The sequence below is a fragment of the Streptopelia decaocto genome (assembly GCF_964273445.1).
Source record: "Streptopelia decaocto genome assembly, chromosome: 11".
In the NCBI taxonomy this organism is placed as follows: Eukaryota; Metazoa; Chordata; class Aves; order Columbiformes; family Columbidae; genus Streptopelia; species Streptopelia decaocto.
The window spans coordinates 471,597-498,660 of NC_138666.1; the positions used below are offsets into that span (position 1 = coordinate 471,597).

Genomic DNA, 27,064 nt, shown 5'->3' on the forward strand with positions numbered 1-27,064 from the left:
CGTCCCTAGCAGTGTTTCCATCCAAACTCTGCCAGGAAAGCTAACGCCATGAAGATTAGCTGGCCGCTCTGAAACCTCCACTGACCTTTTCTCCCGACGGCCGAGGAATGCCCACGTAGAGGTGGTCGAGGAAGTTGGCGCTGCGTCCCAAGCCCAGCACGTTGTAGGGCAGCTGGAGGGCGAAGTGCGCGGACTGGCTGAGCTGGCCCGCTGCGGACAGAGGACAAGGAGCCCACCTCGGTATCCCAGGAGAAAACCACACTACGCCAAACCCACCCACTTGCTACACAAATGCACCTTTCAGAGGCAGCAGTAAAAATGCTGGAAAGATTTTAACCAACCGCACGGTAATTTAATTCTTAAAGGCTCAGTTCCACATTTTCAAACTACTCGCAGGCACTCACTTGGAGAACAGCTTAAATGCTTTACATTTCTAGGTAAGAGATTCTTCTGAGCACCATTTCCATGTTAACTTGAATCTACTGTTTGTTACAAGTTGAGAAGAAATCAGCTATCCACATTTATTTTCATATAAGCAGTGCCAAGTCTTTTGCCCCCTTGATTTACAAGCTCAGACTCAGCACATGAAGGTTCATTTAAATACTTATTAGCGTTAATTGGTAACTACCAGTTTTTCTTGTGTCACAAAATTTGCAAAGTAAATTCTCATGCACAAATTCTAAACTAACAAATTGGTTTAATGAAAACAGGATTATAGTGGTTGCAAGTTAGGTCCTGGTGAGAGCATGTTGTAATAATGTAATGATTGAAGGAGGGACTGTAGGGGAAAAATAACATTCTTTGTTTCTTGAAAAGGCAGTAGGGAAACAAACAGGTGTTGCGGTTCTCAACAGGTTCACTTACATCCCATTTCCAAAGTATCCGATTATTCCATTTAAATGAAAACCTTGTAATCTTTTGATTTCTGGCAAACTGATTCAGATCCTATGTAGATCCTTTGTTCATTCTCTAGAAAGCCTCTCAGTAAGTGACGTGGTTCCACAGCAGGAATCGTATCAGCAACTCGTCAGCATCGTGCTGAATTCAGCCCTTCACCAGATCAATAGAATCGAGTTCAAGGAATACCCGACAACCACAAGCAGGCTTAGGTCATCACTAGAAACAGTTTTTTACAAAGACATAATGTACGGTCAGTATTTTTTAAGCGTTGGATTTTTCTCTGCTTTGACATCGGACAGATTATGCCTGAAATTGGTCATTGTAAGTTAAGTGACAAAACGTGACAGAGTGTGAATGGAAGAACCCGAATTCCCATTCTGCGATGACTCGGCAGCCAGCTCTGTCCTCCCTCTGCACACTGCCCCCCACGGCCCCACTCGGAGCCGCTTTGTGCTCCAGCCCCGGGCCGGTGGCCGCGCGGGTCACACTGTGTCTGCCACGGCTGGGGAACCTCCAACCACCAACTACACCTTCGGGAAACACCAAACATCCTGGGGGTCCTGGGGACAGCAGGGTGACCATGAGCCAGCACTGGGCCCTTGTGGCCAGGAAGCCAATGGTACCTGGGGTGGGTTAGAAGGGGGTGGTCAGTAGGTCAGAGAGGTTCTCCTGCCCCTCTGCTCTGCCCTGGGGAGACCACACCTGGAATCTTGTGTCCAGCTGTGGCCCCTCAGTTCCAGCAGGACAGGGAACTGCTGCAGAGAGTCCAGCGCAGCCACCAAGATGCTGCAGGGAGTGGAGCATCTCCCGTGTGAGGAAAGGCTGAGGGAGCTGGGGCTCTGGAGCTGGACAAGAGGAGCCTGAGGGGGGACTCATTCCTGGGGATCAAGATGGAAAGGGGGAGTGTCAGGAGGATGGAGCCAGGCTCTTCTGGGTGACAACCAGGGACAGGACAAGGGGCAATGGGTGCAAACTGGAACACAGGAGGTTCCACTTGAATACGAGAAGCAACTTGTTGGGGGTGAGGGTGGCAGAGCCTGGCCCAGGCTGCCCAGGGGGGTTGTGGAGTCTCCTTCTGTGCAGACATTCCAACCCGCCTGGACACCTTCCTGTGTAACCTCATCTGGGTGTTCCTGCTCCATGGGGGGATTGCACTGGATGAGCTTTCCAGGGCCCTTCAACCCCTGACATGCTGGGATTCTGTGATCCTTTTGAGATCAAACAGAACCCAGGTCCCATTGTAGGCTCCTGGAGATGAACGCGGGCACACGGCCGCCCCTGATCACCAGCAGCAAGCCCAGGGATCCTCTGGGAGCCACTGCCCAGAGCATCAAAGCTCCGAGAGATGACACCTACTCGCAGAAGCTCCTCAGCTTTTGCATCTTGTTACGCTGGGCAAGCTTCCTTGTACGTGGGATGACGATAATTTTGAACCCGTATTCAATACAATAATTACACCCTCAGACACACGGTGTGACCTGTGGGGTGTCCTGTGCAGGGACAGCAATTGGACTCCATGATTCTTGTGGGTCCTTCCAGCTCAGGCCATTCTGTGATTCTATGACCCAACGTTCTGTTTCTCTGAACAGCATCTCTCTGGGTAGCAGCTTGCCATGTGCTGTCAGACTTGTTTTGAGATGGGCCGGTTTAGTCGTGAGGTAAATATCCTGCACTACTGTAGTTTTAGAGCTATGATAATTTCATTTAAAAAGGCAAGATACATGTCAGCTAAATACACTTAGATGAGATCTGAAAAATCAGCTTGATGCCATTTCCTTTTTATTAAGCTAAAAGGCTATTAGCCAAAAGAAACAACAACAGCTCTAAAGATTGACATTTACTTTTTCTCCACGCAGAAAGCAGAGGTGGCAATATTTAAAGTGGGTTTGCAGTTCCCTGCTCTGCTGGGAGGTCAATGTCCTGTGTCACCGCTCGGGAATCCCCAGCTCAGGGCACTGGGGGCTTTGCTCTCACAATGGGCAATTTTCCAGGAAATGGAGATAACAGGACAGGACTAGAGCCTGGAGTCTGTCCCCACTTTGTCACTGACTGTCCCCACTTTGTCACCAGCTGCTCATACACCTTCTTGGCTAAACTGCTCAATCTCTAGGTCTCAACTGCCAACTCTAAAATTTGAGTATTTCAGAGTAAGTACATAATATCTGAAAGCACTGGTTACCCATAGAAATCTAGAACGGAACAAAAGCGGGCTTATTAAATTTGACTTAGTTATAAAGCCAAACAAGTGATGTATTACTTGAGCATGCTACAACATCATAAAACATTTTCTTTAAAAAATTGCTTCACTAATGCTGAATTCAGAGGGACTTGTCCCAAAAGAAGAAGATTCTGCTGTAATATTTAACATCGAAAAGCTTATAGAATGACTTTTGAGTGAAATATTTGGGATTATGAGGAGACAGCAACTGAGATCTCCTTTTTTCCTTCACCATACAAATGAAATAAATGTCAGCTAAATTAAAGGAAATGAAAGAAAAAGTCATACCCGGTGTGCAGTCAGCCCTGAAGAGGTTAGAGAGTCAGATATTGCAGCCAGTATTCCTAAAAGCATTGAATAATGTAATGGCTACTAACACTGGTTCGCATGCCTACTAAGATAAGGATAACAAAATGCTTCAGGATGTAAATAGATCATTTGCAAAGGTCAGAAAGGAATGCTTGCTTCTACATAGCAAGCAGAAAATGTGCAATACCTTTTATTTATTTGCCTTGAAATGTGGGAGATAGCAGCTGAGCGGGCCGCGGGATGCCAGCGTACCGAAGGTTCTAGCTGCCTTCAAAGCTGAACTACAAACAGATCTTTGAGTCTATTTCTCGCTTTACTCCACCTCTATCTGTCACCAGTTCCGTGAGAGTTCGATGGTTACTCAAATGTTCCACTTAGAATTGCAAACAAATAATTAAGAATGACAAGATGAACATCTGAGAAACATAAAAACCTTGAACAAAGATGAAAAATAAAAAGAACAATTACAGAGAGGACTGCTAACAGTTTATTGTCATTTCTGAAGCTCTCAGTCACTGGTAATTAATTTACTTAGGAAAGTAATTCAAATTTAATTTAAATAGCAACCCCAGCTATTTGCTCTGTTGTAAAACTGTTGTAAGTGGTTTTTTACTTTTACAAGAAGATTTGAAAGTATCATTCCATGTCCGGGCAGGAAGGTGGGTTCAGTTCTCACCCCAACTGGGCTTCAAGCTTCAGAAATCTCTGCAAGAGGCAGAAAGTGGCTGTTGCTTCACAGCTTCTTTTGCTCCATCAGCAGAACTGTTACTATAAACAGGAATTACCAAACCCTACCCTGTCCATGCTGTACATTATTACTTTTAAATACTACTTGAAACACTATTAAACACTATATCTTTATGCTTTATGCTTCTTGCTTCCAAAGGGTTATTTGGAAGCACTCATACCATGGGCTATGCTGTGAATATAGATGTTGGTGGTTATATTTTGGTTTAAAATCATTAAGTCACTACACTGATTGCTTCAAAAACCTTGGGCAGAGTAAGAAACCTCAGCATTTTAAGCCGTGGTTTTGAGTGGTTTCCACCTGTCAGAGACTACGTGTTTAACAAACACCTAATGATCCTGGGCAGCCAAACCTTACAACGTTAGACTTTGCTGTCCAGGAATCCTTCTGAACATCTCACAATCAAGCCCCTTAGTTTTGAAGTATGGCATAATAAACTTGATGCAACACATATCATTAACCTTTCCAAAGTCCTGTCTGAAGAACAGAATGGTGTGGTGTCTATGACACATACAGCACTTGTTTCTATGTTTGGGGACGTTCTCAAACCCCATCGCAGGTGACCCGACCCAGGCAGCACAAGGACGTCGGCTGTTCCGAAGGGAAGGGGATTGTGTTCACGTGTGGAATCAATTCTCTCTGTTGTTTCTTGAAACAGAACTGATAACGTGTGATACTGGATTTACAAACCCACATAAATAGATACACACCACTGATACTGTTGACTTAAGCTTATTTTGTGGCATAATAGAGTAGAACACACAAGATCATGGCACAGAGCTGAAAGACTAATGGAAATGGAAACAGAAACTCAGGTTTCAAACCTGTGGTCTCCTGAAGCGCCATTCTTTTAATTTTTTTTAATTATTATTTTCTTGATGAAATATAATTCACTTTTGAGTAGTCCATTAAAGCCACCCAGATTAATTCAAAATACAGTAATAATAGTTAGGTTTTCAAAAGTCCCCCCAATTCAATATATTAGAGGACTGAATAGCAAGATGTATTTCCATAAATACAAATGTTATGTCATTATTTCTTCCAGTTACTGTATTTTCCTCTAATTTGCAAAATTATGCATTTATCAGAAGCTACAACACATTCACCAAAATACTAACTGAAGATATTTGTGAAGCATGAAACAACTTGTCAAGAAAACGCCAAAATCTAACAGAATTAGAAAATACAGCAAGGAGTTGCTTTGGTTTGGACATCCAGTCTCTATACCTGGTCAAAACCCTTTTCATGGTGTAAAACACAGTATTGGAGCCGTAGGCTGTAGTCACAGACCGGCAGCTCGATTCTTCTGTACCATCATCTGCCTCAACACTGCGTTCGCCACAGGAAACACTGCTTCCCTATGGATTAGATGTGCATATGCATCCTAGAAAAACCTCGAGTTATTCCCCAAAACTACATGCAGAAGCTGCAGAAATTGCTGCGGAGCTGTGAACAACAGGCGTGGAACAGCCGGAGTCAGACAGAGCCGCGTCAAGAACTGGGTAAAACGCCCCCGTGAACGTGCCTGGTTGGAACACTACGGGGACACTGACTTCACAGGGATTACCAGAATTGTGCTACATTGCACACCAAAGTGTTTCCCTGGCTTTTGAAGCTGGCAGCTCCTTATTTTGTTTGAAAATATGCCAGAGCCACTTACTGCAAAAGAAAGGAAAAATATAACTGATAATAATGAAATACCTGTGTAGTATGCATAGGAATTTACAAAGTAGCTTTCAGGAAAAAAACGAAAAAACAACAATTCTAAACTTGAAAGCTTTTTAGAAAGATGGACAATGCGATTTCCTTGGCTTTAGTTGAAAGCTCTGCTCCAGTTCCCTTATGATTGCCTTTGGGGCTGCAGGTCACTGGCTGGAAAAGAACAGATAGTGGAGCAAGAGCTTTGTTCTGCTTAAAATTATGCACTGCAAGTGCACACCTGCAACTCTGGTACCTATTACCTGTAGTGCTGCTAACACTGGGATACTTCTCCAAGCCCAGACTCCAGATCTGATGCATTACATGAGAAGATTTGTTTTCATTAAGAATAACTTTATACCATAAAATTACAGAATTCCAATTAGAAACTCTTAAAAAACCCAACCAAACAATAAAATTATCATGTTGCTGATATTCCAGCCCTTTGTATGGAGGAAAGCTGTCTGACATGTAATGCCTAAACATTTGAAGTTTGGTTAATATTTCATGCAATATTCCAAGTTCAAGTCAGTTTCCTAAGCAAAACAGAGTTATAAAGAAAAACATCCCAGCAGGGTATCGCCACCTGCAGCAACCAGAAAATCCCTTTAACAGAATCCAGCTATTCAATTATTAAATGATTGCAGCTTGTGCCATGAAAACACTATTTGAATCACAGAAAGGTTTGTGCTCAAGGCCCTCCCCAGCTCCCCCAGTGCCCCCCCTGCCATGACAGGGACGTCTTCACCAGCTCAGGGTGCTCAGAGCCCCGTCCAGCCTGGCCTGGGATGTCTCAGGGATGGTTCAGCCACCACCTCTCTGGGTACCTGGGCCAGGCTCTCACCACCCTCAGGGCCAACAATTCCTTCCTCGTGTTCAGCCTGAATCTCCCTCCTTTAGTTTAAACCATCACCCCTTGTCCTGTCACAACAGGTCCTGCTGAAAAGTCTGTCCCCATCTTTCTTATGGGCCCCTTTTAAGTCCAGAAAGCCTGCACTATGGTCTCCCCAGAGCTTCTCTTCTCCAGCTGAACCCCCCAGCTCTCTCAGCCTGTCCCCAGCAGAGCTGCTCCAGCCTCGGGTCATTGCTGTGGCTCCTCTGGCCCCTCTCCAGCAGGTCCATGTGTGTCCTGTGCTGAGCACCCAGAGCTGGACCAGCACTGCAGGGGGTCTCACAGAGCGGGGCAGAGGGGCAGGATCCCCTCTCTCCACCTGCTGCCCGTGCTTCTGGTTATGTGGCCCAAGATACAACTGGCTTCTGGGCTGCAAGCGCACATGGCTGCATCATGACCAATCTTTTCATTGACACATCCCCAACCTGGACTGATACCAGGGGTTGTCCAACCCAGGTACAGGACCTTTCACGTGGCCTTGTTGAACCTCACGAAATTTGCACAGCCCCACTTCTCGAGCTTGTCCAGGTCCCTCTGGATGGATCCTGTCCCTCAGGTGTGTCACCTGAACCACTCGGCTTGGTGTGATCCGTGAACCTGCTGAGGGTGCACTCGATCCCACTGTCTATGTTGTTGATGAAGTTGTTAAACAACGCTGGTCCCAGTACAGACCCCTGAGGGACACCACTTGTCACTGGTGTCCATCCAGACACTGAGCCATTGACCACCAATCTTTGGGTGTGACCATCCAGCCAGTTCCTCCTCCACCGAACAGCCCACCCATCAAATCCATATCTCTACGGTTTAGAGAGAAGGATGTTGTGGGGACAGATGACATCCACAGCCCTTCCTTCGTCCACTGAGGTAGTTACTCCATTGTACAAGGCCACGAGGATGGTCAGGCAGGACTTGCCCTCGGTGAAGCCGTGCTGGTTGTCTTGAATCCCATCCCTGTCCTCCATGTACCTCAGCACGGTTTCTACAGGATGTGTTCCATGATCTTCCCAGGCACAGGGTGAGGCTGACAGGTCAGTAGTTCCCGGGTTCCTCCTTTCTCCCCTTTTTAATGTTTCCCTTTTTCCCACCACCAGGACTTCATCTGACTGCCAGGACTTCTCAGATATCATGGAGAGTGGCCAGGCAACCGCATCAGCCAGTTCCCTCAGGACTCTGGGATGCGGCTCGTCAGGTCCCATGGACTGATGTGTGTTCAAGTTCCTCAACTGGTCACAAACCCCATCTTCCTTCTATATAGTGGAATTCCACGTAATGAATCCTGCAATGTCAAATGGCTATTGAAATTAAGCTTATTTTGCTTTTGTCTGGTACATATTGCAATGTTTATGTTTAAATTCTTTACTGTAATAGCTGCTAGACATTTGTCTTCACCTCACAATCCAATTTAGTTAAGCAGCGTGAGAACTCAATGCAACAACAGGGAAGAGTAAGCACATTGCAAAACACCTGACGGGCACAACTTCACAGCGTGTGAAAGGTCATTGTGCCTCGGCAGGGTGGAAACAGAGCCAAGCAAAACCACAGAGCTCCGCAGCGAGCCTTGCAAAGGCCATCGGTCCAGACAGCTTCCGTCAGACACACGCTTAAAGAAATCATGATTTGATCCGTACGGGCGATTCAATTAATCTATTCATATGATAATATTATGCCTTAATCTTTGAGTAAACCTGAAGCATTTATTGCTCTGCTGTTCCTGGCCCAAAGGATTAATATTTTTCGTAGATACAAACTGCAACTATTACATGATTTAGTTCAAACTATATCGGCATATTTTTACTTTAAGAGAGAAAATTAAGATGCCCATAGTATGGACTGAAACACAGTCCATTTCAAATGGAAGTGAGAACATGAAACAGAACATCAACCCAAAGCTCCAGCCAGGGTGGGCCTGGCTTGCAGGGCTCAGCTCGTACATACAAGACATAATACACCAAAAAAGAGAGCACAAGAAGGGCTCGGATGTCACACAGGAGAGGGAGAAAGCAAGCAGGGAGACAGAACAACGGGGTTGTGGTGAAAGGGGAGGGGGTATCAGAAGGAAAAGCCGGGTAAAAAGCTGCTGATAGCTCCAGGCAGCCCGATGGTCCCAGGGCTGCCTCGCCAGGACAGCCCGGCAACGACCGTGGAACGTCGCAAGGACAGGTATGAAATGCCTGTCCTGTGCTGGGGCAACAACACGAAACCGTTCTTGCGCGGTTTCTGAAAACGTTTCGGTAAATGAACAGCCGCCCAGTATTAAAGTATCTGATCTTATTCTTGTTCTGGGTCCACAAGGACATTAGTTCTAAGAAAATCAGTTTGTCTTGGTAACAAATGAAACCAAGCACAGCAAGCAGATATAGCTTCTCAAGAAAACACAGAGGATCACTACTGGGACCTGCTCCAGCTTGCAAAAATGACACGTGTGCATTTGAGCCCCGGTCCGAACTGTTCACAAGCAGGGCCCGCGGCTGTGGTTGCAGCAGTCTGACTGGCACCGGTCACTGCGCACAATTCTATTCAAAACTCAGATGATTTAGTAAGGCAAGAGAGCTCAACAACTTGCATTTGGTCAGCTTTACTAAACCCATGTATCCTCTCCCTCCCTGCCCCAGTTCACTCTGTGCTCGGCTCTAGATACTCTACTCAATGCTATGCTTTGCCGCTTACAGGATTCAGCTGAAAACCACCATGTTATGACGACAGACGCCAATAAAAGCCTGGAAATGCAGATGTAGAGCTGAAAATCCACACTGTCACTTAACTGGGAGGTGTCCTTAAAAATAACAACTCCAAAAGAAAGAGGGAATGGAGAATGCAGGTCGCAGGGAACGGATCAGAGAGCAGGACTGAAACTGGAACGTGCACTCTTCTCCCACATTTACCTGATCTGATCTCAAGCATAAAATTCCTGAAATATTTGAAGAAGCTGCTGCAATTGAGTTTCCTCTCTGAGAGAGCAGGTTTGTAGAGATGTTAACCACAGATGTAAGAGGCAGTACTTAGCAAATCTAATTCTCATTTTGGCACTTGCTGTTCCTTGTAGCTAATTTAACAGTATTTCTTGTTGTAAGATTACAAGTGAATTGAGCAGTGGGAAAGTAAAAGCATGGAATATGCGCTCATTATTATTCTGCTATCTTTTAACAACATACTGGAATGTTAATAGGAGAGAGAATAATTCTAACAGTGTTTTAAAAAAAGCCCTCATAATTATGCAAATTTCCTGTAGTTAAGCCTTAGCGATCAAAGAACCTTTAAGGAATTAGATAAGGACAGCTATATGTGCCTTTTATTTTACTCTTTGCATGAATATTGCATACATGAAAGATCCCATAAATCAGAACTAAAGGCCTGCAGAATTAGGAAGATCAGAAGCGGAACGGTGGACATTTTGCTGAGTGCTTTCTGATCATCAGGGACTGCAGGGTTTGGGTTCAGTGTCAGCCAGGAACTGCGCCCTGCTCAGCCCGCTGCCAAACACGACAAATCGCACCAGCTGACTTGAAAACTATTCTATTCTATTCTATTCTATTCTATTCTATTCTATTCTATTCTATTCTATTCTATTCTATTCTATTCTATGCTATGCTATGCTATGCTATGCTATGCTATGCTATGCTATGCTATGCTATGCTATGCTATGCTATGCTATGCTATGCTATGCTATGCTATTCCATGCTATTCCATGCTATTCCATGCTATTCCATGCTATGCTATGCTATGCTATGCTATGCTATGCTATGCTATGCTATGCTATTCCACTCCACTCCACTCCACTCCACTCCACTCCCATATAATTAACAGTGTCAGATATGGCTTGTTCCACGATACTACATAAGGAATGCAAATAAAGTTGGTGAAAATCAGTTTTAAAATAGTATATTGATGCTATACTTTTAAAAGCCTAATGTGGAAAAGATGTTTTTTAAGTTTGTATATGGCCCAAAAACACCACTCGAGTTTGGTATTGCCCAAGTACACATATATAAAAGTGTTGCTTGAAGTATTTCTCGATAGTCATACAGAATACGATTCTGATGTAACAGACTGTTTTTCAAGATAATCTGTATGCCAGTAATTCTAGTGAGAAGAACATTTACTGAATCTTACAAGTAGGACTTGTAAAAGAAGAAAGTTTAGCTACCAACTTAATATAATAGCTTCAGAAAATGTGACTTTGAAAAGTTCTTGCGAGAATTACGGACTCACAGAAATCTATTAACATATTACAGTTGAGAAGCTGATCAAAGCCAGTATTATAAAATTCCCTGTAGCAATACTGCTGGGGTCATAAATGCACTTGGAATTCATTACTGTTATTTCATATTGCTAAAACAGAAAAGGAAATTCATCACCATAGGACTCCGTTAGGTTTTTATTATTGTAAATATGGTGGCAGTGAAGATGAATGATACTATAGCAGCATTAAATCATATTTCATAGCCGTTTCTTAGAGTAAATAGTGAAAACATTGCATTTCTAAAAGGACTGCGTCACCCCTCCAACCAACCAAACTCACCAAACCCTAAAGATAATGTTTAAGAAAAATGGATTTGTTTTTGTTCTAGGAAGAGAGAATCAGAAAAAATAAATTAAGAAAGTTATAAATCAAATAGATCCACATTTTAAGCCAACTTTATTCCCCATGGATATAGGGAATTCATGCACTCTTCTGTGACACAGGGGTCTAGAGCTGGAAGAACATCTTTATTTCACCACTGAGTTATTTTATAAGCTTGCTTAAGTAGCAAGTGCCAAAGGGTCAAACTTACATAAGTCAAACGCATCAAACTTGTCTTTCCTCAAAGTGGGGTTTAGGATCTGTTTGGCCTGCTGTGAATTAACCTTTTAGTAGATATTCTGCACTTGAGATTCCACAAATCCATTATATTGTCATCTTCTGATTAAAATTATGTCCATTTATAAAAATCAAATTTATTTTAAAAATCAGCATGTCATATATCATATGTCATATCATCCAGATATGCCAAGTTTCAGTCCTATACAGTTACTATTCATGCTATCCCAAGAATCTAATAATATAGATTCTACGAGCTGTTAGACGTGACTTTTAAGTGTATTGTATAAGTTATCTTAAAATACCAAGACTGTGTTAACTACAAATAAGTACCAAGAGTTAAAAACTTCTCTGACTACATGAACAATGAATCTAGATGAGTGTAATTAGATCTAAGCAAAGGTTGTGTTGCAGGTTTTTTTTATTTATAGCCATTTTCTAGCACTTTCCTAAAGAAGAAAAACAAAGGTCAGCTTGATGGTTTTACTAACGTGTTTCTTATGAAAATAATGCCTTTTGTGTTACTTGGGCAGAATTATTCCTCAGTACTCCTGGTTCTCTGAAAACCAGGTTATGTGCAGGTATCTATTCCCAAGTGCCATGGCCAGAGGAGCTCTGGAGCGGCGTTTCATCAGTTTCTCTATATTCCCCCACATTGAGGACACCTGCATCAAGTCCCGGGGAGCCTGAAGGAATAAATACATGACACTACTGGAAACCCACCGTTTCTTCATTTAGATGCATGTTCACCCAATGAACGCTCCCAACTGTTATAACTTCCAGGGGAGGCTGGAGAGAAATCTTGTATTAATAATAGAGAAATGACGGTAATTTCCAGTACCTCGGCAGCAGCTCGCGAGAAGCAGCTTCGTGGACAGGTCCCTGTTCCAGGGATCAACTGCAAGTGGTTTAGTTAATGGCACGAGATGAGTGAACCCCAATCTTTTTACTAATACACAGATTTGTGAAAGTGAAAGAGCTTTTACTCTTTACTAAGACAGGAAGTACATTCCAAACTGCTTATACTGCAAGTACTCATATGTCTTTTAAAAAAGGAATTGGTACAACAAAATCGCTTGTATTTAACAGTACAGGTCTCACGGGTACCCTCAGAAACACGAGTCAAGCCAATATGCAAGATGGAACCAAAAAAGGGCAAAGGCAGGATCATCAAGAAGAGATGACTGACTGTACGGGGCACAGAACCAGAGCAAACAACTGCTGCTCTCTGAGGAAAGTCTGCTTCTTGTGTGGAATTGTGTCTTCTGTTCGACTGCTGATTTTTACAGAACTGCTGGAGGTGATTTGAGGCACGTGTGCCCCTGTTAAAATTGGCTTACGTGAGCTCAGAAGTCCTTAGGGAGCACGAATAACCCCAAAGACGGCAAAGCTTCCCGTCCACAGGAATCCAGGCTTTTGCTGGAAAAGCAGGAAGATCTTTGGTAGGCCTTTACCAGTGTTTTCAGATAGGGATGGGCTGTACCACAACCTGGCTCTGGCAGAGCTTGCAAGCCTCATTTGCTAATTGGCGTTAATGAGATGTGCCAGTCGTTACCCCGGCGCCCGGCTCAGACAGTCTGGCAGAGCACAGTGCAACTAAACTTTCCTGAACTCATCGCGGGGTTTTAAGTGTTTCTAACTAAATACATAAGCTCTTTTAAAATGTAGCTTATGAAGAAAACCTTCAGAGTGATGAAGCTGCGAGTACAACTGGCAGGATGATTAGTTGGTTAAAAAGAATTTGTGCAACAATTAGGAAAAATACTCTGAACCTTCATGTTAGTGTTAATGATTAGTTTGATTAAAACATATGCTAATACTTTCAAGCTTTCAAACCCATATTTAAGCATGTATGAATACAGAAGTGGGTATGTTTTTGTAGCTTGCTGGTTTGTTTTTCAGGACAGCTTCTTTCATTTTTTCTAGGGTGGAATTAACAGTCCTGAGCACAGTATTCAAGGTGAAAGCACTATCATTGTTTTAGGACTGTAACATGTCAGCATTTTTCCCCCTAAATTACTGCTATTATTTAAATTAATGTTATACAGGGCACAGTTTTCCCTGTGAATTACAGAAAACTTTTTAAAAACACATGAGTTTAACTTGAAGTAAGACTTAAGTGACCCCACTGGGAAGGGGTCAGAATGGCACAATGCACAGCCGCGCACACTCTGCTCCTGTGCTGCCTTGCGACTTTGCCAGTTTTTGCCCTGAGTCCATTCTGAGATGCGCTCTTAAGATTAACATTCATAAATTAGACTAACAGACCACTCAGTACAGTCACCTGTGTCTTCTAGGAGCCACGAGTATGTACCTGGGAAGGCAGCACCAAGCCCAGGACATCAGGCGAGGACCACAGCCTAATGGATTATTATTTTCTGCCTACTTTGCCTGTGGACTCATGTAAACTGTGGCATCCGCACCATCTCATGCAATAAACCTCTCATTAAGCTATGAGCTGCACGAAGCGTTGCATCTTTCCCTTCGTTTTGACCCTGTTACCTAATGGTTCTTGGACACCTGCAGTTCCTGTACCACGTGAAAGGATGCGGCTGTGCCCTCCGTCTTCCTCACGCTGCTCCCGATGTTACAGACGCCTGTTCACCTGCCGGGTGTGCCGAACAACCCCACAAAAATGCATCCTGTGTCTGCTGAACATTACGTTGATCCTTTGCCATGCAGCTACAAGGTTCTATTTAGGCCACTGTTCCTTCTTAACCCATAATTGCTAGGAACTGGTAGAAAAGGTAAACCATTAAAGTTTACACTATTTCACAAACCGACGATATTGTACCCAACGATTTTTCAGATTTGGCAAGATAAAGCCAACTGTTCAAACGCCATTTGCATGGGGGAGAAGGCAAAAAGGATGCGGTTGCAATGTTTGTAATAAATACGCAATCTGTACAGAAAGAAGAGAAAGTTTGGGGGGTTTACCCTTGTGAACTGAAGCCGCTACTGAAAACCCGTCGCAATTCACACTCTGGGCTCCTTCCCAACTCCTGAGCTCGCTGAGAAGCACAGAGACCGTGCCACGCGTGTTCTCGCCATCAGCTTCTCTTACCTGACCCGTTTTTCAGGTATCCGTTCGCATCTACAGTCGTGTACATGATGTAAGGACCCGGCTGATTGACACCAAAAGGCTACAAAGGGGAAGAAAAACCAACAAAAAGCAGGGAAAATGTCAGGAGCAGACAAAGCTCTAATAATAAAACAGTAAAGCAAAGAAAAATTTTCTCTGTTAATTATTTCCTATTGACATGGATAATTTTTAAACCTCGTAACTGTTTTGGTCATGGCATTATGTGGAAATCAACTTTCAAAATAAGGCTAATTTGTTGTCCACGTAATGTTTAGTTTCTCATGAAGAGAGCAACACTATGCAGACCTCTGGCAAAAGGTTTAACGTCTCCTTGGAACTTACAGGTTAAATAAAAAACCCCTAAGCATCCGAAGAAATAACTGTGTGTTTGGAAAAACAGTCTGAGAATGCGCTGGAGAATGTTGTTATCATTATTTAGCAACATTTTATTTAATTCACAAAAGTGGTTGAACAGTTACTTCTTGAGTACCAATATAGATTTTAAGCAAATTCTCTTGAGGGAGAAAATGGGGGGGAAAAAGAAATAAAATAATAAATCAAAGGGAGTTGTGGATCATGGAGTGATGGTTTGTAACAAATTCACCTAAGAAGCTGGGGGGAGAAACAATTATCCGCTGTGGTAGGGATGAAACGGGGGTACAACTGTAAAAATATCTTTTAAAGAAATGTGTGTTGTTTTTTTTAAGTGCTGGATTCAAGCTGACACCAAGATATCAAACCCAGGAAAGACTTCTCAAATGAGTTACAGAAATAATATGAAAAGAAGAGATGATGACATAAGCTCTAAACCATAAGAGTAAGTGATTATGATGAGAGATGGGATCAAAACCTGAACAATAATTGTTTGGAATGAAGAGTAAGGAGACAGCAAAAGTAAAGTTAATAGAGATCTATGAAAGATGACTAAACAAGGGGAAAAACTGCTGGGATTTTTTGTTTGTTTGGGGTTTTTTATGCCAAGTAGCTGTATTCTGGCATAATGTATTTTACACTATTTTCTCACAGAGAACTTCTATTACAGCGGAGGCAACAGCATTTCTATGATCCTGAGAATGACATTTTCATCAACATCTGTTGTGAAGATTTGCTTTTTAAACCCTCTCTTTAGTTCTGTAATTAAGCTAATACTATTGTCAACCCCCCGTATTATTTTATATCGGAAATTAAACCCTATGTCTTCAAACAGGCTTGAAGAAAAAGCCTGTCCCATTTGAAGCAGGTTTTGCATTTCCAACTCCAAATGGCATTTCCCGGCTTTGCTCCTCCGAGTTCCCCCTGGGAACGCTGCTCAACATTTGCTCACTGAAGTTTGGTGGGTGAGTTGCAGGGTCTCTGGAGCCGATTAAAATAATTGAAATAGAAAGCATCACACTCGGCCAGTCACGATTTGGATTACACGTTCTCCCAGTAAGTAACTCTCTTACTACGTGGAGAGCTTTTGCTATAATTAGACCTCAACTTATTTGAAGCTAAATAGTAAAGTTGTAGTTATACTTACAGTGACTTTGCGAGGACAGTCGTTAGAGCAGAGGCCGCTGAGAACTGCAAAACCAAAACGTGAGTTGATGTGAACAAGCATCCGACAAGTTCCACCTCTGAGATCTCTGCTAGTTAAAGTGCCAGGTATCCATCACAACACATAAAGACAATACATCTCTATGGCTTATACCAATGTATAAAACCCCTCCTGCCCTGTTTGAAGTACACTTCTTTGCAGAAATTATCATTATCATTCCCCATTGGATAACCAGCTTCAAAAGAGTTCCCACTTTAAAAATCAAAATTAAAACAGTTTTTAAATAGCGGACTGTACATTTCATTAATAAATCTTCACTACTAAGCATTTGAAAATATTGGCAGAGGTGTGGCTGTACTGTTTTAACTGATAAAACATGGAGTTTCACGTAAAAATGTGGGGGGACGGGGCAATATGAAAAGGTGCACGTAAGATGTTCAACGCACTGTTCCAGCGGAGGAACATCTCTAACACTTTGTGTGCAAATATTAACAGCTGCCGTGATTCCCAAGATATCATTCTTTGCTTGCCATTTAAAAATGCTGAAATTTCCAAATACAGAAAAATCTATTATTTTTATGCAATTAAAAAAAAATTAGATACGCATATATATCTGGACATGTAAGATAAAGGCGTGGCAAAGCAGAATGTGAAGACTATGTATCCATACAGGGACTTTTCCAGCTGCAAGCTTATTGTACATGTCACACCCAGGTGTGTATGCGAGGGGAACCAACTCTTCCCGTGCTGATGCACAACAGCGTGCGGAGATTTGCTGTTCTGGTTCCGCACTGGAACAAACAATCGGACCAAGCATGCTTGACGTCCGTTACAACGAGCAAAACTGTTCACATTGTCCATATGCCAAACAAGGGAACACAGCGCATCTATTCATCCCCCCACTCGCACAGAGCGGGTTTTGTTAGGAATACTCTCTCCTGTGTCACAGGAGAAATATTTTTAGGCCACCCATTAATTCCCATTTCCTGTGGTTTCTATGCAAAAATACTCACACCACAGAAGGGTGCTAAAAAAAAGGCTTGCTCTAATTTTTAAGCCAGATTTACACAGAGTGAATCAAAAAGGATGCTGCAAGTTACTCCTTTCCCTATTAAAATTTCACGCAATTCTAATTCTAACACGGCTTTGTGAAGTGTAAGGTTTTTCTAGAGGATTTTCAGCGTGCTTCTGTGAATTACACTACCCGTGTGCAGCATTATTTAAAAGAAGGCTTCCATTGACGTGACAAATCACGACAGGGTATTGTGATGAGAACAGAGCTCAGGCTAAGGAGCAAGTAACGAACGCATCCACCTCCAGCAGTACCTGCTGTTTATCTCACGTGTGCTTTAGAGGATCGGATGCATTTAATAACACGAAGGCAAGTACCATTTTTGAAGGTGAACCTCTAGTTGTTCCCGTTTAGCTCTGTCCTCATAATACAGCCTCATTACTCACACATTGTCCTAAACCTCAAAGCCGACAGACAAGAGATGAGCTCAGAGCTCTGCAGCCTGGAAGCGCACAGTGGGGTGTGCAATCCGAAAACCGCATTTCTCTCCATTGCAAATATCAGAATTTAACGCCAGCCTTTCAAAGCAAGGCTCTACCTAACCCCACACCCTTGCTATACTCATCGTCACCCTGTGGTCGTACGGGAAGATCTGTTTTTTGCCCTGTGGTGCCTTTATGCTGAAAACACCAAACTGACTCACACGTGGAAATAAAGTGGCTCTCAGAACAGATCACGCACCGTGCTGGTCCTCACCGAAATGGAACCAGCCCTTTGTGCAGGACATTCAGCATCATTTCCAGACGATACAGAAAAGAACTCCAGTAAAGCAGGCTCGATGGGACAGGGCGACAGCAAAAAAGACAGAAGTCTCTTCTGGAGAGAAAAGATCGCACCCAGCTCAGGCCCAGGTGGAGGTAAGTGCACTTGGCTATTGGTCCTTGCCAGGCAAGAGAAAAGTGCAAACACAGCATGTTCCTTCAAATCAATAGTGCTGTGATTTCTTCTGGTTCCTTTCTCTCTCACTATGACATACATATTTACATGTGCAAGCACAATTGTATTTTCCTCAAGTTAGTGATTTTTGAGCTAATCTTCCTCCAAATTTTAAATAGCATCACACATTAACAAATAATCTAAGTTGAGGGACAGATATGTGTAGGTCTAGTGCCATTTGTCACAGAATCACAGCATCCCAGAGTGTCGGGGTTGGAAGGGCCCTGGAAAGCTCATCCAGGTCAATCCCCCCATGGAGCAGGAACACCCAGCTGAGGTTACACAGGAAGGTGTCCAGGCGGGTTGCAATGTCTGCACAGAAGGAGACTCCACAACCCCCCTGGGCAGCCTGGGCCAGGCTCTGCCACCCTCACCAGGAACAAGTTTCTTCTCATCTTTCAGTGGAACCTCCTGTGTTCCAGTTTGCACCCATTGCCCCTTGTCCTGTCACTGGTTGTCACCAGAAGAGCCTGGCTCCATCCTCCTGACACTCCCCCTTTATATATCTGTAAACATTAATGAGGTCACCCCTCATAACAACATTATGCTATGTAAAGTGTTGTACAAAAGATTCACAGAAGGGGCCTCTTACATTCAGCCAGTCCAACCTGCTACCTCAAAACCAATTAAATATACTTCATAATTTCTTCACCTAGTTGTTGGGACCTCTAATGCTGGTAACACTGCAGCTTCTCAAGGAATTCACATTAGTACTTCACAAACTCTCATTTAGGAAACTATTTTTCCTATTTACACTTTGTAGTTTGTTATGTCATTTGTATCCTGCACGGACACACAGAACACGGTTGCCCGCTGTTACACATCCTCACAGACTGGAGACACGCATCTGCCTTACTTTTCTTTTTTGGCTGAATAACTTGGTTCCGTGTGCTCCTTCCCTGCAGATATTTTAGACACTCGATAATTCTTGTTTTTCCCTTCAGAAGCCATCTGAGAAATGAGGTTTTAGAGACCTAGTATCTGTCTTTAGAATTTTGTTAGGATGCAGAAGAAAAGCTCCCGGATGAAAGATTGAGCCTGCCTCTAGTTAATGAGTGAAACAAGACATGCATTCTTGTAGAAAAAGCCAAACAACACACTCAAGAGATGATGAACACTTATTTAAAGGTCATTGTGGTCAACACAGCTACTAAAAGCAGCTAGAGTGTTGAAAACTGTGGGCAGAATTAAGTTGAATTTTCATAAGTACACTAAAATAAAACCAAGAAAACCTCCTTTGTAATGAAACAGAACCAGCTTATCCATGTTCGGATTCTGCAATAAGAGATCTCTGCAATCCATAATATTTTTCCATCTGTGTTTTTTCTTTTCTAGAACGATCATACACAGAGTATCACCACATCCATATCATACACAGAGCCTCAAACATGCACATTCCTCTCAAGGTCCCATTTTGACTTGACTATACAGTGATAACTTACCAATAACTTTAACAAAATAGGCATCTGCTTCAAAGTTATTTTTTAACGTATGGATAGCAAAGTCCTTGTTGGAGTAGCCTTTGCTTAGCACAATGATATCCAGGATTCCCTAGAGGAAAAATAAGCTGAGGTTAGAATGCTGTTTTACTCTGCATAACATCTACATTTAGCAAACAAACTCCCTTAGAGATACAAAGGGAAAAAATGAGTGTGTGCAGCAAAGTTTACATGTTCACTACTCATTTGGCAAATCCTCCCAATCATGTAAATTGATGGTGATTTAGGGCAGCGCAGGAGGCAGCGCAACTCACGTCCTCGTAGATGTCGAAGAAGGCGGCCACCACCGCGTCCTTGATTTGATTCAGATCCGACAGCTCCCAAAACACCTTGAACATGCGCCGGACGCTCCTGCAGCTCACGTTATTGCACGGGACGTTTTCGAGTAAAAACGCTTGCTGATTGCTGTAAAACACAACAATTTGCTGTAAAAGGGCTGAATAACAGACATTGCCAAAACCTTGTAATTAAATAATTAGTAATAATAAATAAAGTAATAATAAGTAATTAAAACCTGCTGAAGTATAGTAAAAAGGAAGGCAGAAGCCACTGGATACTTTAAAATCCATAAGCATTTATGTAAAGTTTACAGATAGAATTATAACCACGCCCGACTTAAAGCAATGAATACACTAAATAAATGGGTCCGAATCAGCAGGAGTCATTTCATTAACCATCCACTCAAAAGACTGAGCGTACTCTTGCTTCATTCTGAAACAAGGACAAGTGCACTTACCTGCCATTTTCCTTAATCCCTTCACCTTAAATGCTACTCCAAAATCATCAGTGCTTCTTCATTATTTTATGACAATCTTTTCCCACCTCAGCTTCATTAATAAATATTCTTAAACATTGCATGATGCTTTAAAGAAAAGATTAGACCAAATCTCGACTCCTTTCCTTGGCAGTGTGCATTTAATGGCTTTCAAAACATCACAAACTGGACAAATAGCAGAACTCCAACTGCACTGTGAGGAAAGAAGATACAAAGCGGCGCTGAGCCGGGAAACGCCACCTTCCTGCACCTTCTCAATCAACAAACCCCGAGACAGGCGACGGGAATATAAACCCAATGGCAGACCCCACAGAGACACTGCAGATTGGAAAGAGCACTAGAGAGGGGTTGTAGAGGAACAAATCAATGAATTGAGAAGCGCAGCATCCCTTGTAGCAGAGCAGCAAATTCCTTTTTGTATTACGGATTTATCCCCACACGGCTCCTTTGGAAACACAAGTATCAGTTTGCTTAGCCACATAACAACTCAAAGACATGACAAATAAATGTTAAGCAACAGCAAACGTTAACTCTGCCTCCGAGGACACACACACAGATTCACTGCTCTGAGTCACACGAAGTCAAAAGCTGATTCTTCCATTTCGTTTTTTAAAAGGCCAGTCCGCTTGCTTACCACAAAAACCAGAATTTGCAGAGTAACAAACAAAATAATGAAATTCTAAAGCTAATGAAAATGATTACTGTGGGTGAGAAAGACAGGATAAACCAGGGTTTAAGCGTGAGAGCAATGTTAAACATCTTTTTAGTGGTTTATTTAAGTGGAATTTACAGCAATGCATCACTTTGCTGGAAGTACAGAGTTTTTTCCGTTTTCAAGCTACCTATTATTAGATTTATAATGGAAGCTGAGCCTTATTTCCTGTCACTTTCCAAGGCTACTCCTTGCCATTTATTTTATTGATGTTTTCGAGTCATTTTGACTTGTATACCAGCATTGAATTCCTCTCATTTTATCTAAAAGCATCTTTGAAAAGCACGATGAGACGAGTTGATAACTTATTAGATATGTAGCTTCTAAACAATTATCACTCTGGTGTCTTCTACATCATCTTGCTTTGTTCTTTCTAAAAACCAGACAGTATTTATAGTAAAGAACTAAGCTACACACTCATGTTTAACTCCAAAATTATTCTATTTGATTCTTAACTTTCCTCATATTTCTGGCCAAAATTTTGAATGATATATCCTGCCATTAGGATTTGAACAGCATTAGCCAACTAAAATACACTCCTAATATTAGTAGTTTCTGCTGAAAATATAATTTCTGATACATTTGCTCATGTGTAAATAGCTCCTCCTTTTTGACTGAAACTGAGAGAACATGACTTTCCTTTTTCTCGTGTATTTTCAGCCCGTTATCTCTTGATAACATCCCAGATAAGGATTTTATGGTGCATATGTAGGCATTACCTACAACACCTAGAAACAGTCTCAAACCAACTGCCTCTCCAAAGCGAATGAATACACTCCCACAGCAGCTTCTGGGGAGAGGGAAAACCAAAAAGCGCTCATGACTGGAGGGGTCAGTCTTCAGGTTTGCTCCCCCCAAAAAGGCAGCAATACCCTGATGTATTTGCAGGTAACTGAGCAGCCTGAGTGCCTGGAGCTGCCATCTGCTCTCAGGTGAGCGCTGCTCCCGGCTCCACACGTTACAACTAATTGTCTTCGTGCACAAACTTCACATTTTCTCGTGCGTAGTCAAGCGATTCCCACTTGACTCAATACAAGATAAAAAATAAACACAGCAATAAAACATTGATAAATTATTTTATGCTTTGATTGTGTAATAACGAACACTAATGAGATCTATATCTAGAGTGTCTCAGCAATCGTCAGGCAAGCGATGCTGTTCTGGAGCCCCCCAGTCCCCGTGGCTCCCAGACTGGGCTGGCTGGGGTCCTGCTGCAGGGACGGGGACGGTCGCAGTGGAAGGAAACTGGGCTTTTGCTGCCTTCTCAGCTGCTCAGGTTGTTTCAGGACCCCTGACGCCTGGATGTGGCCCCTGAGCTGCCAGTCAGGTCCTGACGCTCTTCAGGGCGTCAATGCACAAGTGTCTCCAGAGTCAAAGTACCCACCTCCACGTTTCACGTGTGCGACACACTACAACTACCAAGAGCAACTTTATCACCTTCCTGTTATTTTAAACCAAATTTGAAGATTAACACCATCAGAAAAACTTCTCCTTGTAACAATGAAATTCATCAGCATCCTTAAAACAATAAAACAATGTCCTGGAAAGCCTATGGAAAAAAATGAAGATTGACACTGCTACAATGGTAAAAGCTTTCAATCCACACTGAAGCGCTACACAATTCAGCTTAAATCCTGAGAAGAGGTAGAGCAATGAACTCCCAGCTAAGACGAGCCTATCACCCCTACCTGCAGCCCTTTAAGCACGGAGTGTACACAGGATGTGTGCCCAGCGGCCGCTGATCCCCGTCCTGCCAAACCCCTCCGCTTCATCCCACAGGCTCCCGAGTGACGTTCCATAGAGCACAGAGCTGGCTGGGACCTTCTGCCCAAAGTCACCTCTGCAGCACAGCTGGATTTCATGAGGCCGAAGAACTACGAGCAAGGCTTAGCACCAAAGAAAGACTGAAGACTTATCTCAGTTTTATTTTAAGGTATTTATTTACAGTTAGAATTAAATGTTTACGGATTAATTTGATAGGTCTCTCCATCTGTCAGTTTGAGGCTAGTCCATTACAGTTATACAGGGGACATCTAAATGACTAATATCTTATTCTAGACATTCAGAATAACTGAATTTACCTCTTTTTTGTTGTTGTTTGTTCAATTACAAGGTGCTCATCAATCCCACATTTCAAAGAACTCCTCTATCCAATCTTAGTTCTGACAAGTAGGAATAATTTAGGAAGAGAAAATTTGGTCAAATAAGAGTCCTTTCAAGTATACACTTATAAAGGATTAATATTTATAAATTAATTTAAAACTGAGCACGAATACCTGGAGAACTTTGTAGAAGTGTATTATACTCAAAGTTCTCCATTCAACTGTCCATATGAAGTTGTTTGTTATCCCCAGGTTTCAGTCTTTACTGTTATTTATCATCAATGTCAGAGCGAGATATATTGTAGTTCCAGTTTTACCACTACCAGTGAAAAATATTTCCTTTCAATAAAAGCATAATTGAAAAAAAAAGCTTCCTTAGATTCCATTTTTGCATTAAAAATGCCACTTATTAGCAGCTAATTTCAAAAGAAATGGTTAAACAAAATTTGTTTCATGTAGTTAGGTGGGAGACAGATGGGTGTTTATAGACTCCCATGCAACACTTTCCATGTTACCAGAGGCAATTTAAAACCAGCATGTGAAAAAAATGTATACATTTAGATAAGATGGGAAGAAGAGATGAACCAACGCATAACTACTGATAAAATTCCTTTACCTATTATAATTATTATTCTATATACACAGACAATTTCAAACAGAGTCATAACTAGAAGGAAGAAAAATTCATGTATGTATCTAGACTAAAGAAAAACCTGTGGACTGGAATTCTAATGCGCAGATTTTGACTCAAGTCAGAAGTTAAAGTAATTCCTAATGGTCAGATAAATATGTATGAGTCGCCTGGGAACTGAGCACGTTCACCTGCCGAATTTATGGAGCGTCGGGGCTCAACCCCACCACACTCAGCCACAGGAGAGAGGCCTTTTTGCTGTTGCTGGTAAGGAACGTCTCCACGCTCTCAGAGCATTACACACTTTTATTTGAAATCAAAAGGCTATGGCAGGAGATGAAACAGTTCTGAGAATACTTGGAGCTATTAATCATCTTCCTGAGTGAGTCACCTGGCAGGACAGCAAACCAAGGCGATTCCTAACGAGCACGGCTTTATTGCAGTGCTTTGTAGGTATTTTGTCTGAAAGGGCTTTCCTGAATTGTGATGAGAGCATATAACTGATTTTAATCATATTCTTCCATTATTGTGTATCGGTATATTTTCAGATGAATAAAATGGTTTCTGCCTCCTTTAATTTCTTTAAGTTACAGACAGCAAGGAGAAGCCGGGCTTATCAGGCTATCGCACAGATTGAGGTCGAGAGTTTACACAAATGCTTTATCATTTAATCACAGTAATCAATCACTGAAATTAGCTCTGTGGATGTGGCATGAAAGGCTTCAAAGAAAGAAATAAACAGCTTGATCCAGAAGTGTTTAAAATCAATTAAATAAGGTTTTCATTTTAATTTGCTCTAATTTAAGAGGAGCTTTTAATTGAATTCCCACACTGGTTTAATTCTCTCCAGTCTGTGACCCAGTTCTGCATGTTCAAAGGAAGCATTTGCTTAAGTGTCTCAGAAAAAATGAAATAATATGACTTTGAAAGTGACATCTGATCATGAGTGCAAAAACTGTGACTGTCATTCCCATCCCAAAGCATGAAGAGCCTGTTTCCATTACTTTTCTACAAATACTGGAAATAGACAGTGTTAACAAGCAACGTATTTCTTAATTCCTAGTTTACTTACTCTTTCTTTGCCAGACTTGCTCAGTTCTCTGAACTTCCCTTTTAATAACCTGTCAAATCACCTGCCTGTGCCTTCAGTCCTTGTGCTTTCCTGTGTCACTCAGCTTTGAAATCAACTTCCAAAATAACTTTAAGATGCACCCAACCGAATAAACAAACCGCTTCAGAAACAAGGAGAATAAAGGTAAAAGTGTATCACAGTAATTCATTGCAATGAGACATTGGTAACTTCCTGGGCTTTAATAGGAGTAACTAGTTATAAACTACTTAAATCTTTTACATAAAATTACATTGCCATAGTAATACACCAGCCAGACGAGAGAGGCTCCGAAGAGTTTTAAAAGATAGAACAACTTCAAATAAACCTCTCAACTCCATAAATCTTCATAAAGCCTTTCTGAAGTGCCCGGCGAGCAGGACGCGCACCAGCAGACAGCTGTAGCACAGCCCAAAACACAACGGTGGCCAAAAAAAGCCAAGAACAACTCGATAGCTGAGATGTGACGGAGCAACAACCCCCAGCAGGGCCCCACGCTGGGACCGCGTGCCCGCTCGGGGCAGGAACGATGAAATTAGTCTCGTCTGCCACATCTGACCGCAGCAGCTGCTCTGGTGGGTATTGAAAGGCTGGGAGGTGCAGACGAGCTCAGCTGCTCACAGCCTTGTCACGCAGGCTGAACACAAGCACACAGCTCTGAAACTGGGGCATTTTGAGGTGTGTGTCTACCTGAAGAACTCTGACACAGAAATCTCAGTGGGTGACATGTTTAGGCAGTCATTAGAGGATCTGAATTGACTTTGTGGACTTCAGCATCTCAATTCTGTCTGTATACTCTTCTGAGCTCCTCAGTTATTTTCCTTACGGAGCATTAATTCCAGCTATGAACCTGCACCCAAGCTCATCCAAAATACCATACAGAGGAACATAATAAATACACCTGTCAGAGAGACTTATTTTGCCTTGTAATGCACTAGTGCAAGTATTTGTTACAGAGCCCAGTAAGGAAGATGTTGAGACTCCATACAGTATTGATTAAAATACCTTTCACAAGCGATGACATGAGGAAGACAAAGAGGATAGCACAGGTATGCAGCTGATCTGACATCTCTTTAGAAGCTGGCAAAGCCAAGTTGTGCAGTGTCAGGCAGACCTCACAGGGCACAGCGTGATGTCCTGTCTGCAGTCAGGTTCTCTGACTTGACGGTCTCTAGAGCTCATTTTGGTTTTTCTTAGAAGTAAACAATTCTATTCATCATTTTGACTGTCAAGCAAAGAGATGTTCACATGAAAACACGCTGCTTTGCTTCAAGGTAAAGCCAAGGACACGCCAGTGGTATCATCGCTGGTGTAGCGGCCCCAGGTGGCTACCTCACGCTGAGCTGGGTCTTACCGCGCTAAGCTGGGCCTTATACCGCTGAGTTGGGCCTTCCTGTGCTGAGCTGGGCCTTATCCCACTGAGCTGGACCTTATCCCACTGAGCTGGGCCTTATCCAGCTGAGCTGGGCCTACCCCCACTGAGCTGGGCCTTATCCCGCTGAGTTGGGCCTTATCCCACTGAGCTGGGCCTTATCCGGCTGAGCTGGGCTTTACCCCACTGAGCTGGGCCTTTTGCCGCTGAGCTGGGCCTACCCCCACTGAGCTGGGCCTTATCCCGCTGAGCCGGGCTTTATCCTGCTGAGCTGGGCCTTCCTCTGATGATCTGGGCCTTATTCTGCTGAGTTGAGCCTTCCCCCACTGAGCTGGGCCTTATCCCGCTGAGCTGGGCCTTATCCCACTGAGCTGGGCCTTCCTCTGCTGATCTGGGCCTTATCCTGCTGAGTTGAGCCTTCCCCCACTGAGCTGGGCCTTATCCCGCTGAGCTGGGCCTTATCCTGCTGAGCTGGGCCTTATCCCGCTGAGCTGGGCCTTATCCCACTGAGCTGGGCCTTATCCCGCTGAGCTGGGCCTTATCCTGCTGAGTCCCCGTCCGTACCCCCATGCGCCCCCTCCCACCTCCCACCAGCCAGTATTATAGTGATACAGAGTGTTGGAAAAACAAGTAAGGAAGAAAGAAAGGAGGAGAAAGGTGACACTGACGAATTTA

At 42.9% G+C, this 27,064-nt stretch overlaps 1 protein-coding gene across 1 annotated transcript in view; it reads right to left on the reverse strand.

The window, feature by feature from the left end:
* Positions 1-27,064, reverse strand: part of ITFG1 (integrin alpha FG-GAP repeat containing 1) — an 87,272-nt gene that overhangs the window by 6,372 nt on the left and 53,836 nt on the right. Inside the window, exons 11-15 of the mRNA XM_082062842.1 lie at positions 19,944-20,094; positions 19,633-19,741; positions 16,165-16,208; positions 14,628-14,706; positions 86-210 (exon numbers count right to left, since the gene is read on the reverse strand). Coding sequence (XP_081918968.1) covers positions 86-210; positions 14,628-14,706; positions 16,165-16,208; positions 19,633-19,741; positions 19,944-20,094 — 508 coding nt within the window. The remainder of the gene's footprint in view (positions 1-85; positions 211-14,627; positions 14,707-16,164; positions 16,209-19,632; positions 19,742-19,943; positions 20,095-27,064) is intronic.